Here is a 19,226-nt window from a genome sequence, read left to right on the forward strand (position 1 = left end):
TGATTTCAATGTGATGGTTAAGTCAAAAAGTGAGTTTTGAATCTACAGCTATTTGAATGGTTTTTGATTCTTTCAGTTAAGTGACGCGAACGAACAGAACAAGAAGTTAGATGATCGAGCAAGAAGCATGCAAGCTCAGTTAAATGATTTACAGGTAAGGTTTCTTCTTCCAGGTACCTTCTTCCTTTATAGTTAACAAGTGAAATATAATTGTTACATTTTATTGTAGCAGAAGCATGCATTGGTAATGGCACAGAAGTCCAATGATTCAGGAGGAGTGGTGTGCCAACCTAAACCTGTTAAGGAGGAAAATGAGACAGGAGCATCAGAAAGTGATAAGGTAAGGACTGGGCAAGGTGAAAGATCTGTGTGAAAGACTTTAGGCAGTAGAACGTTATGTATCTGCTAGAAATTAGAAAATGCTAGAAATTAGAAAAATAAAATAATTTTTATTGATTTTTTTTAGTGAGTTAATTACAGTAGGAATAGGTAGACACTATATTGGGAGAAACAGTCAACTGAAAGAATAAAGTATGTTGCTAAAAATGTCTTTTGAATTTTATATTGTGTATGTATATGTTTTTTGCTTATTTAGCTGTTTTCTTCTTCCTCTCATGTTATCTCTCAACTATGAATTAAAATTATATTCTGCCTGCACTGTAACTGTTTTCTTCTGCTGTGTCAGAGCAAATCTTAAACTTATTCTGGTTACTGCTACAGTACAACACTGTCCTTTATGAATAAAACCAGCTGAAATGTAGTTAGAGAAGTCAGATAACAAATTTTAATTTGATAAGCCAGAGATGATTGTACTGCTGTTATACTTTGGGGAAATGGTCTTTAATGTGGGAAAGGATAAATGCAGTGTTCATATATAGTTCCAAAAGGATCACCTTGTTTTCCTTAAAATACCTTCTTGCATCACTTAATGAAATACTTTCTGTCTCCATGTTATTCCAGTCAGTAGCAAGTCCTCTGCTAGTACTCTGCCAACATTTCCCGACTGGTAATGACTTTCTCCCGCTAGAGGCTAAACTGAAATGAGAAAGAGAGATATTCACGCCATTCTACTTGATCTATATCAGATGCCTTAAAACTGTACTGTCTCTATATAGCCAACATATTTCTCTGTGTACGTAGGTTTTAGCGTACTTTAGTCGCAAGTGATATATGAGCAGCATCAGTAGTTATAATTCTGAGTGAAGAGAAGAACAGTTGTCTGAAGGTAGATACAAGAAGACCTGTGAAGGTTTTAAAGAGCTGTTTGTGCAGCCTGTCTTCAGGAACCTCTGGATACCTTTCACAGAGTTTTTCTGTACAGTTGTAGTAGAGGGACAGAATGACAATGTCATGAAGTCTTTATTCTTCTAACGGTGCTACTTACACAGTTAAAATTTAGCATAAGTAGATTGTATGAAATAAAGCAAAGGAGTGTATCACATGTATCAAAATGAGGATTTCCACATGCACAGATCATTAAAGATTTGCTTTTTCCTTTTTAAAGCATTTCGTTAGAATTATAAAATAGATTGATTTTGTATGTGAAAATCTCTTCCCAATTCTTCCCAAGCCTTTCATAAACATTTGTCTAAGCACATAATAAAGCATTTGCGTATTACTAATGTACTCATATATTTTAGTCTATTGGTGTTGTGGTTTAGAAAATCATAAACTTGAAAGCTGAAATAACTGATGTTGTGGATGTATTACAGGTACTACTGAATTCAAAAGTTTACGACCTCTTAACTATTCTTATGGACTGGATCTCAAACGAACACCTTAGCAAAATAGAAATACAAGGAGAGAGAGAGGGCAATGATAAACCTCAGTGTGCTAAAGAAAACTGCACTCCAGAAAATTGTATGAAGGTAAAGGCATTTGAATTTGTTGAGGCTAAAATGTTAAGATTCTTTTTATTATTTTTGAGAGTGTAACAGGTCAGCCTGTTTTATACGCGCTTTGAATACATTAATTAAAAGAAAATGACAGTCCATCAGTATTAATTCCAACAGTGAGATATAAGAGATAATTTGTCATTCGTGGAACATACAGATCATTTTTAAGGAAATGTGTACTGTTCAGTCTGAACTTTAGATTCCACCTGTCTTTCTCTTTTAAGTCATTTTTATCAGCTGATAATTTGTCTTGTGTTTTATCTGTAATACTGTATGTAATTCCTTTTTTCTAAGGAGATATACACATCTAATTTAAAGTATTTTAGTGCTGATATTAGGTATTAAAAGTTCAATTTATGTCTTATAAAAGATGATACCATGCAATTCTTTTAACACCGTCTTTCTTGGGATACCAAGGCTTGGAAATCAGTGAGGTGTTCAGGAAATCTGCTTTTACAGTGTTTTTTTCATTATATTTAAAATTTGTAGCCATTGGTATTAGACTTCAGAGTCTGAGCTCACACAATGTCTTTCCACTTTTTGTGTAAACCTGTGTAAAATGTAAATTCAGTATATGTATATAATTCTGTTACCTGTACCAGGTCTGCACAGTGAGTATTTGCACATGTAGTCTGTTAAACTCTGGGAATAAGTTTATTTTACTTTAGTGTTGTTTTGTTTTGTTTTTCTTTGTTTGCTTTTTACTTGTGGTTAGCTTATACTGTAAGTTCATATACTGCATATAACTTTGCCATTCTGTATTTTTACAGCTTTTGCATGTGGTCACTGGACAGCTCCAGTGGATGCCATTTGTGGATCCTAAACTATATATGCCTGTCATTCAATTTATCTACTGGTCTCTAAGGCAGATAAACACTGGTAATAAGGTAAGTTCCCGAGTGATATTTTGTATTATAAATGAGTATGAAAAGTAGATGTTTTCAGGGATTATATATAAAAGAAACTTTGCTCTCTTTGCAAAGCATAAATTCCTACCACAGATACATAGCAAATGAAAAAATAATTCTCATCAAATTAACTTTCTCACATTCATTGTTATATTTTGCACCATGTATGTAAACATATTTTTACATACATATGTGATCTTTGTTGCAGCAGTGTCTAGCATCTCAGGAATGATATTTTACCTATGTGCTTACAAAACTTGTGAACTAGGAAAAGAAATATATTTTTGTTCACTTTATGCATGAGATTTGTTGAAATTGATGGCAATGTGTGGCAAAGTAGCAAAGGAATTTTGATTTCTTTGTTCTCTACTCAGTGTCTAACTGAATAGAACTGTAAGCTGGTGGTTCTAGTGCTAATAAGAAAATATTCTAAATGAGCATGTTATTAAGTTTGATTCCGAAGTAATATTTCTGTACAGTTTGTTGAAAAGTCCAATACGTCTTACCTGTACGGTATTCTTAAGGTTCATGTTTAGACCTTAATTCTGTAAATGCTTTTGTAGGATCTAGCTTCAGGCATCTTCAGAAAAGAGTATAGTGTAGTAGGCAGCGTTGATTAAAGCTGAGTTTGAACTGACTTTATTCTGGAACCAGAGGCAAATTAAATAATGTCAGCATATCAGGGGTCCTGACTACCTTGTCTTTTTGTGAAGTGTGTGTTGACAAGGCCCTGTGCTAATGTTGTTCAACTGCTTATGGAACGCAAAGTAGTACAGATTATATTGCAATACATGGTCAAGGCATTTGCTATTTAATATTTAATCCTTAGGGGAACATACATATCTATACATAGTAGACAGGATTTTCTTGTATTTTAATGTTTACACTAAATGTGCACGTTGTTTGAAACAGCATGCAAGCATGACATCAACAATGGAGAGACTTGGAGAAGTTATTTTCAAAGGCATAGAACATCAGGGAAACCTGCAAACATGGTCTGAAAAGTCTACACAGAGTACACCAAAAACTGTACTTTTCTTTACAAGCTCCTTTATGCCTTTGAGGTTTCTGTCAACTTTAATTTTGCTTGAAACAGCGAAGTTTCAGCGAGGTAAGTTCTGGTTTTTATGATGTCTTTTTTTATCATCTTTTTATTTTTATCCTTTTTTTAAAAAATCTTATTTCCAGGAATGTGCCTGGATGAAAAACAAATTTACAAAATGCAGCAGTTCAATGATACTGTAGCATCTGTAATGCTTTATTAGTGAAGGATGTTTTATTTGAATTTTACCACCTGATAAAGCATAATATAGGGAAGGAAGTATGAACCTTGCTATTATTCATGTCATAATTTGTGTGGTCATTTTAATATGTGTTATTGTTGTCAGTGAGATCAACGTTTTTTGTGACGAAGGGGAAAAGAGATGTTGGTAATTCTCTCAAGCAATCACTCTAGCAGTGATTTGTTTGTCAAGATCTTCACTGCATATAATGGTACAGCTAATTGCTCTTCAGTAAACTGAAATCAGTAGCAAATTTCAGAGAGTTCTAGAATTTCATTGCTTTGTCCAAGTTTGATGTAAAGCTCATAGTCTGTCTAGCTCTTACCTCTCTGCTGTCTCCCCTCCTCTCCTACCAAGTCTGTCACTGCAAGTGGCTACCCATAAACATTATCAACATTGAAAAACATTGAAAAATGCTACTATATGCTGATGCAGTATAGTAATGTATTTTGTTAACAGGCAAAGCAAACAAGGTCATACTTGTCTGGAGATATCACAGTTCTTAGTGACTTTTGCTTCAGTTCATGACAGTTACTCCACTTGTGCAATCTCCAGGATGCCGTAGCATCTCTTCTCAGCAGGAGTTTCTTTAAAAACAAACAGAGCCTGAAAAGACAAAAAATTTTCGTTGAAGTGATGACAAAAATACTGACCTGTGCAGTATTTATACTGGTAGTGCTTAGAATAAACAGGATTTAAACATTCTGGAAGACCATCCTGACACCATTAATAAGCAAGTACAGTATTTCAGCTGTTGGAGGGAAGAATCGGTATATTTTCAATTTCAGTATCATATAGTTTCAGTCAGTATATTTTGGTGAAGCACGATGATTACCCTGAAATTGAAACTCACATTTCTAGAAATGGTTGATAAAAATGATGAAAATGAATTACAATACAAAAAAAAGTACTTATTGCAGAGATTAACTGTAAGCAGATGAAAGCTGTTGATCAGAATGAATCAGTTTAGCTTCTCATGGTTGGTTTTTACTGCAAGCTTATAGAACGTGGAAAAAAAATCTATTAAATGTATGTTGAAACTTACTGTGTATGAATTTTCATCACTGACCACGTGTCTAATGATCTAGTGATGATAAAGCAGCATGTTCAGTTTAAATATATATCCTGTTTCCTTCAAGATGCTAATATCCAGCAGATGGCACTGCAATTAAACTTTTGCTGTGTGATAAATTTTTGCCTTACTCCTAATTTTCTGTGCTCCGGATGATCAATGCTATTCCAAGATATTGAGGAAGATTTGACATCATGAAATTAAGAAAATTGAATTGATTCACTTAATCTAAATTCTCTGAATAATTTAGTGCTCTCCAAAATGGATGCGTATATAACATAGATGCACTGAAACTTAAACTACAGCCTTTTATGGAAAGGAATGCGAATAGTTGCTGTCATGAAAGTAATTGCACTTATTCAGATGAATTAGCCTTTTACTCCTTTATTAGAGGCTTCCCAGATGTTGAAACCAATATAGTCCCAAACTATGCAGCTTGTGATTTCCTTTTCTCTCTTAAGGAAGATATTAGAAAGGTTTTATGTTTGTAAATATATTTTGCTCAATTTGTGAGTTGTAGCATGTCTTTTTTTCCACTCACAACAATTTTTTTAAGGAATAAAAATAGGCAGAGTATGCCTTTAAATAAATAAATAAAATTAATATTTTCAGCCATCTAACTTTTTTTTATTAGTATATATTTGCAACAGTAACTCTTAGGATAAATATTCACATGTTTGTGATCATCTAATGGAACTGTGATTATAGAATTTTTATTCCCTGTTTTCTGTTATCTTTCAGTGAATTACCTGACTCATGCATTTCGTTCCCTTTGCGTGGACTTGAGAACAGATGAAGGAAAGATGTTATTTTTGCAATACCAATGTGTGCCTGTCGTACTAAGCCACTTAACTATATCCAGAAAATGTCTCCTTTCTTGTGCTCTTGATGCATTAACTGAGATGGCCAGGAGCTCTGATAAAAGTGAGTAATTGAAAAAAAAAAAAAAAAGTTATGATGAAAATAGGTGAGATAAGTATAAATACCAAGTAAAAAATAACGTGATGCTTCTCTATAAATAACCTAATCTAGCATTAGCATTTATTTGTGTCATTTAAATTCATTAGAGATATAAAGTATGTTTCTGAATTGTCTGTCTCTTCTCGCTGTCAGCATCCATGCTTTACATATTGTCCTGGTTGCTTTCTTACTGGTGTGATTTTTTTGTTATTATATTTAGTTTAGCTTTTCTGTTTATTGCACTGGTTTACCTTGCTGATGTTTTGCCAATGAGTATTTTTCTTTTGAAGTAAGACTGTGCCAGGGCAGCCATTTCATGAAATCCTGTTAGCAGGTGGAGATAAAAAAAAAAAAAAAAAGTTTATCTCCCCCCCTCCCCCCCCATGAACAGCTCTCCCCTAGCCATTTTTCACTTTCAAATAATTGGAAATGGCACATCTGTAAGAGATGGTTATGTTTCGCTGAATTGTACTGTAGTGTGGTCCTATAAAAGGGTTAATAATCTCATTATTCACAGTGCTTTTCCAGGTGATACAGGCAAAGAATCAGTTGATAACAGTCTGGATGAACACAAAACTAGTGAGCCATTCCAGTGTCGTGTGGAATAATCCTTGTTACTTTTCTTAGAATAAAAATCATTCGCTGTTTTTTTAGAACAGAAAAGGGGAGGAGAAGGGACTGCTGCTATTTGTGAAATACATATTGTTGGCTTGGGGTATTTTGTTACCATGTACTATAGCGGTGAAAATAGAAAGCGTGTTTAACTTGGGATGGAAAAACATTGAGTTAGAAGCCATTTTGTAGTGAGATAAGTGGCAGAAAGATTTACCTGATGTTGTTTTCTTCCTTTCAGACCGTGTGGTTAGTTTAGTTTTTTTTACACCAAAGTATTTCTAATCATCGTAATTTTGATTGGTAAAGTAACTGGGAGAGAAAAACCTAAGCAGGGTTGATGGTATCTGACATGACTTTGAAGAAAAATTCCACTAACAGTACATGTTCTGTTACCTAGCAGTAGTCATTTTGATATGCTAGATGCCTAGATTTAGAAGAATAATGGAGATAAATTGTGAGAAGTTCACATTTTGCCATGTTGCTTCTCAGAGAAGATATATATGCAAAACCAGGGAAGGAGGACTAATGCTTAATTGGATTAACATATGATTGAGAATTTATTTTTCAGCAACTGGATATAAAGCCTTATGCAGAGCCTTTCTCTTTGGTATAAGGAATTGCCTATATACATGCTATAGTCAGATTCTGTTCTTTTCCAATATATAGTTAATGTTTTCCAAGAAATTGTTAATGATGACAAGTAGTATTGTTGACAGGTAATCATAATTTCATACCTTTGTATGTTTCTTATGAACAAGTTATTAAAAGCAAACTGGAAGGTGGCTGTGAATATTCAGAGGTCTCTCTGTGTTAGACTAAAACAGGACTTTATGCACAATTTTAAAACTTTATTGTTATGCAGCCTTAAATATGAAGTCATAAGTAGCTGATCTTGTACTAAAATATGGAAACGTGTTACCCAACGAAACAGCCTCTGACCAACAGGAGTCGAAGTCTATATTTTTTCTCTATGATATGCAATCCCTAAGCATTCTTTTGATTTGCTGGAATAATCTTCTGAGTCTATATGATTATTCCAGTATTTTTGTTTAAACATATTACCGTTACAGCTTACGTGATTAGAAACTGAGTAAGAAAAAAAAAGCACTGATTTTTTTCAGATGTTCTTTTTCATAACTTAATTTTTTAATTTATTTTTTTGTGAAGTATTTTTATGGATTCAAATTTTAATTGTCCAGGCTGCAAGATGAGTCAGATGTGAAATACCAAATGCTTTGCACTGCCTCTTCCTGTAACTGCATGTACCTGTTGTTACAGTAAGCAATATATGCTAATGGTTCTATACATTTCAGACCTATCTGAAGCCCTCTTGTAGGTTTTTTCCTGAAAAAAAAAAAAAAAAATTCTCGTCCTCATATTCCAGACATAAGGCCTAGACTCCCTCATATATTGAGGGAAATTACTTAAGCTGCATGAGAAGAAAGCACCTATTGGCCTAAGATGGACATTTCTGTGCTTTGATAGAAATTATAATAAGAGATTCTGCAGTATTGCTTAAGCCCATTGACCGACTTGGTTTCAGTACTCATTTTTTCAGATTTTAGAGCAGTATCATTCCTTTTGGCTTCGTAGTATTTCTGATCCAGTGGGTGTCCAAGTTTCCCTTGCTAGTTCACACGTCAACAATGCTAATAAGGCATCCAGTTACTGAAAACATAACGTCAAATGTAACAGTTGAGGTATTGGTATCATCTGTTTCCTGTCAATATGCAGTATCTTAATGGCAAATTAGAATTAATAATCTTATTTGCTCTTCATCTTTACTGGCACACAGCTTTTTATGTACCCCATCCCCATTTTGGTTCAGGTGTTTCACATCCAGAATCCTGTCAGGGGAGAGTCCCGACACCATTGTTTCAATTGGAAATGGTGGAGGTCTGAAAGATAACATTGTTTGGTACTTTCTTTCTCTTTCTGTCAGTTTGTTATTGTATGTTCTTTGGTACTTTCCAGCTCAGGTTACGTGTTCATATGCAATATCTTCTACTTTTCTGATTGTTACTTTCTTCTGCTAGTTCTTTTTTACAAGGAAGAGAGGAATCAGCAGGCAGAGGTGGAGGAATAATTAATTCTTGAGTGATCTTTAAGCTATGAACCTGCCCGAAGATGGGTGTGATAACAAAACCTGATCTGATAACATTGTCACAGAAAGTAGATTTAATGCTTTGATAAACTTTGAATGCACCTCAAACACTGTTCAGTTGAACAAAACCAAATTTTAATACTTTTTTTCTTAATTTGACTCATAGAACAATTGTACTTATTAGCCAATGTTTCTCTGTAACATTCGAGGAAAATTGAGACCAATGCTATAGCTGAAGTAATTTTATAAAGAAGGTTATTTTCCTTGGGGCTTTTTTTGGAAGTAGGTGGTATAATTTGTGCAGTTTGAATAACACCTGTGTATTGTAAGAGTTCAGACTTTATTTATATGACATGATGTTCCAGAATCATATGAGTTGCATCTCAGGTTAGGTTTAATTATGTTAAGACTTTATTTGAGTTTGTCATCTTGTTTGAAATATTGTGCTTAGTTCTGAGCTGGTTATTGCAGGAGTGGAACAGAGGAAATAAGGCAGGCAAGGACAGAAGAATTGTTGGAACAAAGCTCTTTTAGGTTTCCACCTGGAAGAGAGAGTTGTGATTCCTTTAGTGATTCTAGTAGGTCGTTAGGCTTTTTCTGGTTTACTAAACAAAGTAACCCCGAATAGTGTATAGCTGCGATTTACAGGCTATCTAGGTTATTTGTGGAATGGTGTTTTTCTCTCTAAGGCCTCATTAGAATCACTCTTCAACGGTCAGACCATATTGGTTGCTGTTTAAAACTAGACCGTTTAAAACTAGAAGTTCACTTTTCAAAGCCAGATGGTTTGCTTTCTTTTTAGCCAACTCCTTACACACCTTCCAGTTCTTTTTCTAATCCCCATCTTCTCCAATACAATGATATTGCATGTAATGCTGCATAAACCTATAGCACACTTCTGTCTTTAGTTTCTGAAAATGTCTTGGGAGTTTTATTGAAGGGCATGAATATGTTCAGATTGGTTTGGTTTTTTTTGTACATGTCCTACATACATGTATTACATTGGCTGTTCCCTCTTCACAAAGTGCCACTTCCCAACTTGTTAGCAACAACTGTCTAACTTTCCTTGTCATAAAATCCAGCTAACGTTTCTTTCAGATTCCTGAGGTCTGCTGTGGTGTCCCTGCCTAAAGGGCTCTTTTGGAATTACAGGTTTGGGGCTTGTCCTTCCTTGTCCTTTCCATCAAGATAGATTTCCTGCAAACCAGCAAACTAGCCAAGGTGTGCACCCAAAAGACTAAAATGCCTTTATCTTCTGTCCCATCTTTCTTGTGCGGGCCTTACTAGTTATTTTTTGATATTTTTACTTCTGTGGCTGGCAGACCTTCTGCTTTTATGGGGGGGTGAGGGGTTGTTAGACCTTGTTAAAAAAGAACAACTTTTCATACAATCTGTCTTGTTATAAAGGTAGTTCCTGGCCTCCAAGGTGTAGGTTTTTGTTCTGGTCTTTTCTGTTCCTTGTAAACTTCTGTTCAGTCCAACTGACTTCTGTGACATAAGGAATCCTGTTCTATTTTTAACCTTTTTTATTGCTTTTTTTTTGTGTGTGTGATTGTCATTTGAGAATGGCGCTGGTCTCCCGTACATCCCGTGTCACAGCTGCGTGAAGGTCTTGCACATCTAGGAAGCTGAAGAGCAATTCATACCATCCTGAGGTCAACGCGTATTGGGTGATGGGCTGAAGCTGTCCTTGGGGTCTCTTAACTCGGGGTCACCCACGAAGGCATCCACACTCGAGGGGCCTTGCGCTGACTGTTATCTTGCCTGCCCTCTGTTGTGCCATAACCACTGGCTCTTACCAGGCCCAGCTGTTGATGACAAGAGAATGAGTTAAACTCAGCAAATGGTTCCAATCTTGCAGGTGACTGTGTTAGAGACAACAGCTCATTAGGAAGCTGTTCAGTGTTGTTACTGTTTCTTTCAAGTGTTTTCTGTTTCTGTGGTCCTTATGTAACTTTTCCATGAGCTAACTTTCCATCACTCGGTTGGGTTGGTCCAGTCTCCTGGCAGATCCACATGCAATTAGAAATGAAGCAAAACTGTAATGGTTAATTTGTGAAAACATGAACTTCAAGCTGGTGTTCCTGACAGTCTTCATTTTCTGAGGTGACAGAGCTTTAGCTATAAAACAGAATTTTCTGAATAACTATAGCTGGTGAGATTTGATGCTGTGAGTGACTGATTACTTTGAGGGTAAATTTCAGATGAATTCTGTCAACAGTGATAAATTGGTCATTGTTCATTGCAGTCTACCAATCAAGTTAAGTTAATGTAGCTACAAAATGCTGCATTTTTTTATGGTTACAATGGGAGGCTTTTGCAGATTATTTAAAATTGTGTCAAATCCTGACAGGATAGATTCCAATTTAGTTTTTCTACAGTAGTTAATAAAAACAAAATCTGTGCAGAGATGAAACAAAAATATTTAAAAATATACAGTTTTTATTCTTCCAGTTCATCAGATAGACAGGCATTTAAATTATATGCTTACTTTGTACATTTTTGATGATTTAAAATATATTCTGCAAAAGCTTATTTGAAATGAATATATAAACGATGTATGAAAAATCTCTTTAAATGCATGTCTTTATCAGTTTGCTTTCACGTAATTGAACTTTGTGAGACTTGAGATATTATTTCCACCTTGGCTCTTCTGTTTTATAGTAAAAATCCCTCAGCATATTTTTTATATTGTTTTATAAACCTCACAGTTAAAACATTCTTACAGTGTATCTGTGTGTATATGTGTGTATATATATATTAATAAAGTATTTTTAAGATACCTTGAGACCAGAATTTTTAATAATAAAATAATACAGTATTTTTAAGACCAGTAAGAACAAGCCAGCAAAAAAATGCCCAGGTAAGCTGAATATGGTATTTGTTTACACCTACAAAAAGGAATTTAAGGCATTTTGTGGATATTTATAGGAATAAATTGTAGGACCTCCTTCTACAGTAAAAGTAGAATAATATTACAATAACTATTAATTTAATGGCATATTCTAAGTAACTTATCCTGGGGCATACCAAGTGTGTTTATACACTAAGGGCAGAGCGCAGTGAATAGTGACTTTTGTTGGATTCCTAACAAATTTGTTCAGTTCTGTTACCTATTAAATCATTACTTATGTTCTTTATGGTGTTGCTATAAATCAGTCTGTACTATTAGAATCAAGAGTGAAACAACACAAGGGAACAGATTTTACTTTATTCTAAATTGACTGAGTTTTGGAGAGCAGGATAAATGGAAAAGATTATACAATATGGCCATGTTAAAAAATTATCCAGCATTTTACAGGAATTGTTTCGATATTCAGGTGTTCTTATCCAACTCTGACCTCTCAATTACTATTCTGCCTGTCTTGAAACAGCACAGTGACAGTATTTTGATAATGAAAGGCTGTCTAGTATCACATCAGTGTCTACAGGTACTATTTCTGTACATCATTTTGCAGCAGCTTAAAATATTTCCTTTTGAGTCTTTTTAGCATAGCTTAGTGTTCTCCTCATGTAATCATAAGAAAAGGATCATGATCAACTAACATTGAATAAACATGTTGAAGATAAGATTTTTTAATTTGAGTTTAAAATTGTTCAGTGTCCTATTTTCCTTTGTTTTTAGGGGAATAGGCCTTGTTTTAATACCACAAGTGCTGGTGACATCAGAACTCTTAGGAACTTGGGTGGTTTTTAGTTCTTAGTTTTACCTGATTTTTGCGTCACATGCCTGGAATATACCCAGTTATTACATTGTTCTCATGGTTGCACAACATGAGGCATATAAAGCCCTCAAAAGCTATAAATCAATGATTTATTTTTCCCTGCACCAAGTTCTGTGATGAAACTTTTTAATTATTTTCTTTTACAGATTGCTTACAGCTTTTCCTGGAATACTGCAGTACTGAATCCGTTTTCCGTGCTTGTTCTGAATTGCTTCAGAATCCCGGACTAGACATGTGGTTTTTGAAAAAGATTTGTTTTATGCTACGGAAACTCTCCGAAATAAAGTAATCCTTTATTACTGTTTTTCTGTTAATTACCATTAGATCACTGAACTTGGGGACATTTCTCTTTTTTTAAAAAGCTCATCTCTGTTTTGACGTTCATTTGCTCCAATACAAATAATACTGGACTTTCATTGTTAGCAATTATGTTTAAAATGTTTGTCACAGATATGTAAGATGAGTCTCTCAATTTGCCTATAAATCTGTGTAGTTCAGAATATGAACTAAAAAATAACTAGCCTAAAGAACATATATTCCTTATTTATTTAGATGACAAGAATGCTTAGAAGAAAACCCTTCTTTTCTTCCCCCCGACCTTCAGTTTTACCGAGTTACTTGGTAAAAATGTCCTCTGAAAATTGTTTTGTATGTGACTTAAATTTAAGTTTTGTCAATTTTCATCTCTATCAAAAAAAACCAGAGTTTAAGGTCTTGAGCCATATAAGACTTTGGGGGAATGTTAACCTTTACAAAATAGGTTTCCGTTGCTTGTTGGTTACTAATTTATTGTAACAAAGATCTTCAACATGTCAGTGGTAGAATGCTGCTGAGTTCCATTGATGTGCATTATTTAATGGGATTGTTTCATTTACAAAAGCAGGTATTTACACTAAACCGTAGCTTACATTAGAGTTAGTTATTTGCAAAACTGAGGGTTTAGTTTGATTTTTCTTAGGAACAAAATTGAACTCGGGGGGAAAAAAAGTTTTCCTGTAAAATACTCTAATTTAAATCATATTTTTCATTGGAAATAAACTAAAAGTGTACTCAGAAATCCAGATTTTTAAATTTTTTAATTAAAAGACAACCTCACAGGTAGTGCCATGAATCTTAAAAAATGAACTTTGATATATTCTTTAAAGTAAATTTTTTACCCTTGGTTTTGTAGTAGTTCATTACTATATTTGCCTTGATGTTATTGTGGATTTTCTGTACGTGTCCTGTTTCTGAAATCTTGCTTCTAATTGGGGAAACCTTTTTACAGGTTTTCCTTGATCTTCCACTGTACTACATGTAAATACCATTTAGTCAAGAGAAAGCATAGTTCTTGATGATTTTTGTCAAGATTTTTCTTACAATGCATTGATAATTTTCTGCTTAGAGACAGAGTTATGTGAAGCTCCCAATATAATTTTTTTTTAACTGATAGATAATAGATCTGTAAAATCTTTACTGTTAAGTTGAAACTTGTCAATTATCTTATGTCAATTATTCTATGTTAAATCTTTTGCAGAAGCAATAAGAAGATGTTTGAATCGTTTGCGCTTCCCGAAGTGATCAAAGAACTTCTCAGGACAACACATCCTGATCACCATCACTTCTGCGTAGACCTCAGAGTAATTCTGGATAATTTGGGAGTGGCAGAGAGCAACAGTGCTAGACTCGAGTCTAAGCAAAAGTGACTAGCACTATCTTTTGAGAATTGTTGTTCTGTGTAATGTATGCCAACTCTCTATTGTAGTTCAAAAAGTAATTTATTTATTTATTTATTTATTGTTTTTAGTGCTTTCAATAAAATTGTTCATCAAAACCTCTGTATTCTGTAAGTTACTTTGTATCATGTAGAATCGTAATGATATTTCCCTCATTCATGAATAGGAAAGTGAAAAACTGTAATATGCTAAATTTCTTTCTTTCATACTTTGTGACATAATGCTGCTGTCCTGAGTGACTCATACAGTCTAAGAAATTGGATCCATTCAGCTAAAGTTGCGTGTCCTGAGTAAGCAGATCACTAATACCAACCTTTCCATACAGGCAGAAATTTTACTTCCTTTTTACTCTTCAGAGAGTTTTATGAATTCATTGATTGATTCCTATGGTTGATAAGTAACAGGCAAGTATTTTATCAAATTATCTTTCAGATAATTAGAGTTTTAGTGATTAAAACCAAATTTTGATTGCAGTAAACTTGAGGTATCAAATGAGAATTTTTTAGTTACTTTAATTTTGTAATTTCTTGGCATTTGCTCTTTACCTGTGTTTTTGTAATATCTAGTATTTTGTCCTGCTTTATGTGAACTTCTCATGTAACTTTGCATTGTAATGTCCCTGAAAACGTAACCTATAAACATTTCTTTAAATGCCTGGCTATAGCAATCCCTGATAATAATATTATACTTCAATGCTACTAATGTATTTTATATTAATTTCCAATTCAGTTCCCATTTGGTCTCTTAGTACCCACATTTCCTTTCTGAATGTGCTTGAATATATTCTTAGTCTGTCACAATTCAGTGTTCGGAATTTTGTATATGTAGGAAACGGGATACTTTCTAAAATTTCAACTTAATCTTCCATTTCTAATTTCTGATTCATCTTTTGTACTGTAACTACAGAAAATTTAATTGTAAAATTGAAACTGCAATTAAAATGTAAAGATCTGTTGTATGTTAGTCTTTGACTAACACTGGCAGTCAGTATAAAACTTCAAACAGGTTTACTTCTCATTTTCTTACATTTTTTCTTGTTTTTCCTGTGTCTTTTTTTTACCAAAAGTCTTTAAGTCTTTGAAAGTGGATTGAAATTGAAAGCAATATTTTTTTTCAAGCAATCTGACTTTCATTTATGACAAACTTTTCTATGAAAAGATTCTACATCAGACCTGGCACCAAGTACCAGACGTAGTACTGTCTCTTCTGTCTGGAAGAGAGAGCAAGCAGCATGAACTCTGTTGGTGGGAAAACAATTTAGGTAAATTTAAATAATACTAATAGTAGATAAAAGCTTTTGCCAACAATGGATTATGTTTTGGAATAAGTATTTCTTTATCAGTAATTTCACATTTGTCAGATTTACCAGCAGTGCAAAAGCATCCATATACTTTCAGCTGGAGACAAAATCCTCTTATTTAGGAATTGTATTTCTAGTCCTCATGTGCTGCTCTGCCTGCTTAGTCATTATAATGCTAGAAAATAAACAAGAAAAAAAAAAAACAAACAAAACTATAGAAAATTGTTGGCTTTTCTATATCCACATCAATGTTCTGTTCTTGGCTTTCAGTCTTCATTACTGTTTGATAACTTACTACTCTTCCTTATGGTGCCAACTTAAGAAACTAAATGTATTTTTTAATAGTGGCAAAGATAATGTGGTAAAGAGGCACATAGAGTATGTGCCAAAGACCAAAGTCTCTTGTGGTTTATATATAGTAGTGTCCTGGTTTTGGCTAGGATATGGTTAATTTTCTTCATAGTGGCTGTTATTGTTAATGCTGATAACAAACCGATGTTTTAGTTGTTGCGGAGCAGTGCTCACACAGAGCCAAGGACTGTTCAGCTCCTTGTGCGGCCCTGCTGGGAGGGGACACAGCCAGGACAGGTGATGTAAGATGGCCAAAGAGATGTCTCACACCATGTGGTGTCATGCTGAGCAATAAACTGGGGGGGTTGGCTGGGGGGCAGGTGCTGCTGCTCAGGGACTGGCTGGGCATCAGTCGGCAGGTGGTGAGCAGTTGTGTTACGCATCACTTGCTTTGTGTATATGTATATATGTATACAATTATTATTTCCCCTTTATTTTTTGTCCTATTAAACTGTCTTAATCTCAGCCCATGAGTTTGACTTTTTTTCTGATTCTCTCCCCCATCCCAGAGTGGGGAGTGAGCAAACAGCTGTGTGGTGCTCAGCTGCCTGCTGGGTTAAACCACAACAAGTAGAATCATAGAATCACAGAATATCCCAAGTTGGAAGGGACCCATAAGGATCATTGAGTCCAACTCCTGGCACCACACAGACCATGTGACTACGTGCACAGTCCAATTGCTTCTTAAATTCAGACAGGCTTGGTGCAGTGAGTGCTTCGCTGGGGAGCCTGTCCCAGTGTGCGACCACCCTCTCGGTGAAGAACCTCTTCCTGATGTCTAGCCTAAACTTCCCCTGCCTCAGCTTAACATCGTTCCTGCAGGTCCTGTCACTGGTTATTACGGAGAATAGGTTGGTGCCTGCCCCTCCACTCCCCCTCATGAGGAATCTGTAGACTGTGATGAGGTCCCCCCTCAGCCTCCTCCAGGCTGAACAGGCCCAGTGCCCTCAGCCGCTCCTCATATGTCTTCCCCTCTAGGCCCTTCACCATCTTTGTTGCCTTCCTCTGGACACTCTCCAACAGTTTAATGTCCTTCTTGTACTGTGGTGCCCAGAACTGCACACAGTACTCGAGGGGAGGCCACACCAGCGCAGAGCAGAGTGAGACAATCACTTCCCTCGACCGACTAGCGATGCCGTGCTTGATGCACCCCAGGGTACGGCTGGCCCTCCTGGCTGCCAGGGCACACTGCTGGCTCATATTCAACTTGCTGTCAACCACAACCCCCAGATCCCTCTCTGCGGGGCTGCTCTCCAGCGTCTCGTCACCCAGTCTGTACGTATAGCTGGGGTTGCCCTGTCCCAGCTGCAGGACCTGGCATTTTCTTTTGTTAAACTTCATGTGGTTGGTGATCACCCAGCTCTCCAATCTGTCCAGATCCCTCTGCAAGGCCTTTCCACTTTCAGCAGAGTCTACAACTCCTCCAATTTTGGTGCCGTTGGCAAATATGCTCAAAACCCCTTCTAGTCCTACATCCAAATCATTTATAAAAACATTGAAGAGGACTGGCCCTAAAATGGAGCCTTAGGGGACCCCACTAATGACCATCCGCCAGCCTGATGTGGCCCCATTTACCACAACCCTTTGAGCCCTGCGCGTCAGCCAATTGCTCACCCATCATATGATGTTTTTGTTAAGTTGTATGCTGGACATTTTGTCCAGTAGGGTCCTATGGGAAACCGTGTCAAAAGCTTTGCTGAAGTCCAAAAAGATCACATCAGCTGGTTTCCCTTGGTCAACTAGATGGGTGATCTTATCATAAAAGGAAATCAGATTTGTTAGGCAGGACCTACCCCTCATGAACCCATGTTGGCTGGGACCAATGACTGCATTGTCCCCCAGGTGCGCTTCAATAACTTCAAGGATCATCCTCTCCATAATTTTACCAGGCACTGACGTGAGACTGACAGGCCTATAATTGCTAGCGTCTTCTTTCTTGCCCTTCTTGAAAATTGGCACAACATTTGCCAGCTTCCAGTCTACTGGGACCTCTCCAGATTCCCAAGACCATTGAAAAATAATTGAGAGAGGTCCCACAATGATGTCAGCCAGCTCTTTAAGCACCGTGGGATGAATCCCAACTGGACCCATGGACTTGTATGGATCCAGGTGGAGCAGCAAATCCCGCACATGTTCAGGGTCGGTTGGGAGTTTATCATTCCCACCATCATGGTCCTCCAGCTCAGGGCACCCTGGGTCCCGAAGCCCATCATCAGCGTTGAAGACAGAGGCGAAGAAAGCATTAAAAGTCTCTGCTTTGCCTATGTCCTTGTCTGTGAGGAGACCTTCCCCATCAAGTAGCGGACCTATGTTTTCTTTGGTCCTCCTTTTTCTGTTCACATATCTAAAAAAAACCTTTTTGTTGTCTCCCACAGACATGGCCAGCTTCAACTGTAGTTGGGCTTTGGCTACATGAATTTTCTGCCTACAAACGCGAATAGTGTCCCTGTATTCCTTCCATGTTGTCTGACCCTCCTTCCAGCAACCATACATTTTCTTTTTTCACCTAGGCTTCAGTAGAAGATCCCTGGTCAGCCAGGCTGGCCTTCTGCCCTGCTTGCCTGACTTCCGATATTTTGGAATTGCCTGATCTTGTGCTTTTAGGAGGCAGTGCTTAAAGACTGACCAGCACTGATGGACGCCAATACCTTCAAAAGCAGTTTCCCAGGGGACCTTGCTGACTAGTTCCCTGAGCAGCCTGAAGTCTGCTTTCCCCATATCCAGGGCTGAGGTTTTGGTGGCAGTTTTCCTTCTGTCGCCATAAATTTTAAACTCAACCACTTCATGGTCACTATGACCGAGAAGGCTGCCAATTGCCACATCCCCCACAAGACCCTCTCTCTTCTCCAGCAACAGATCTAGGAGGGCACCTTTCCTTGTTGGCTCCCTTAGCACCTGCACCAAGAAGTAATCATCTAGGTGCTTTATGAACCTCCTGGACTTGCTCCTGTCAGCCATGTGGTGATCCCAGTTGATGTCTGGCAAGTTGAAGTCCCCCATAAGGACAAGGGGAGTTGAGCTGGAAGCATCTCTTAGTTCCGCAAAGAATAATTCATCGGTGTTGTCTTCCTGGCTGGTTGGTCTGTAATAGACTCCCACAATGACATCCCCTTTATTTGTTTGTCCCTTAATCCTTACCCAGAGGCTCTCAACTTTGCCATTGCCAACTTGAAGTTCCACACAGTCCAGCCCATGCTTCACATACATCGCCACCCCACCACCTCGCCTACCCTGCCTGTCCCTCCTGAAGAGCCTGTAACCATCTAGTAAGTGTTCACTGTTAGAAGAAGTGAATCAC

At 36.7% G+C, this 19,226-nt stretch overlaps 1 protein-coding gene across 5 annotated transcripts; it reads left to right on the plus strand.

Moving 5' to 3' along the window:
* The first annotated feature begins 210 nt into the window (after positions 1–210).
* Positions 211–15,802, plus strand: LOC310892173 (coiled-coil domain-containing protein 138-like). Of its 5 annotated transcripts, XR_014577910.1 has the most exons (9): positions 211–340; positions 1,713–1,868; positions 2,666–2,782; positions 3,716–3,914; positions 5,900–6,082; positions 9,990–10,058; positions 10,402–10,698; positions 12,709–12,847; positions 14,079–15,802. XR_014577910.1 is itself a non-coding variant. In XM_083819579.1 (7 exons), the coding sequence occupies exons 1-7, from the start codon at positions 248–250 to the stop codon at positions 10,467–10,469; spliced, it is 885 nt and encodes a 294-aa protein (XP_083675705.1). In that variant the 5' UTR covers positions 211–247; the 3' UTR covers positions 10,470–11,617. The 5 variants fall into 5 exon arrangements, 3 of the variants coding, with proteins under 3 accessions (XP_083675705.1, XP_083675706.1, XP_083675707.1); XM_083819579.1 differs by lacking the exons at positions 12,709–12,847; positions 14,079–15,802 and having other exon boundaries at positions 10,402–11,617; XR_014577911.1 differs by lacking the exons at positions 12,709–12,847; positions 14,079–15,802 and having other exon boundaries at positions 212–340; positions 9,936–10,058; positions 10,402–10,482.
* The last annotated feature ends 3,424 nt before the right edge of the window (positions 15,803–19,226 follow it).

This window comes from Anser anser (assembly GCF_964211835.1).
Source record: "Anser anser genome assembly, chromosome: 1".
In the NCBI taxonomy this organism is placed as follows: Eukaryota; Metazoa; Chordata; class Aves; order Anseriformes; family Anatidae; genus Anser; species Anser anser.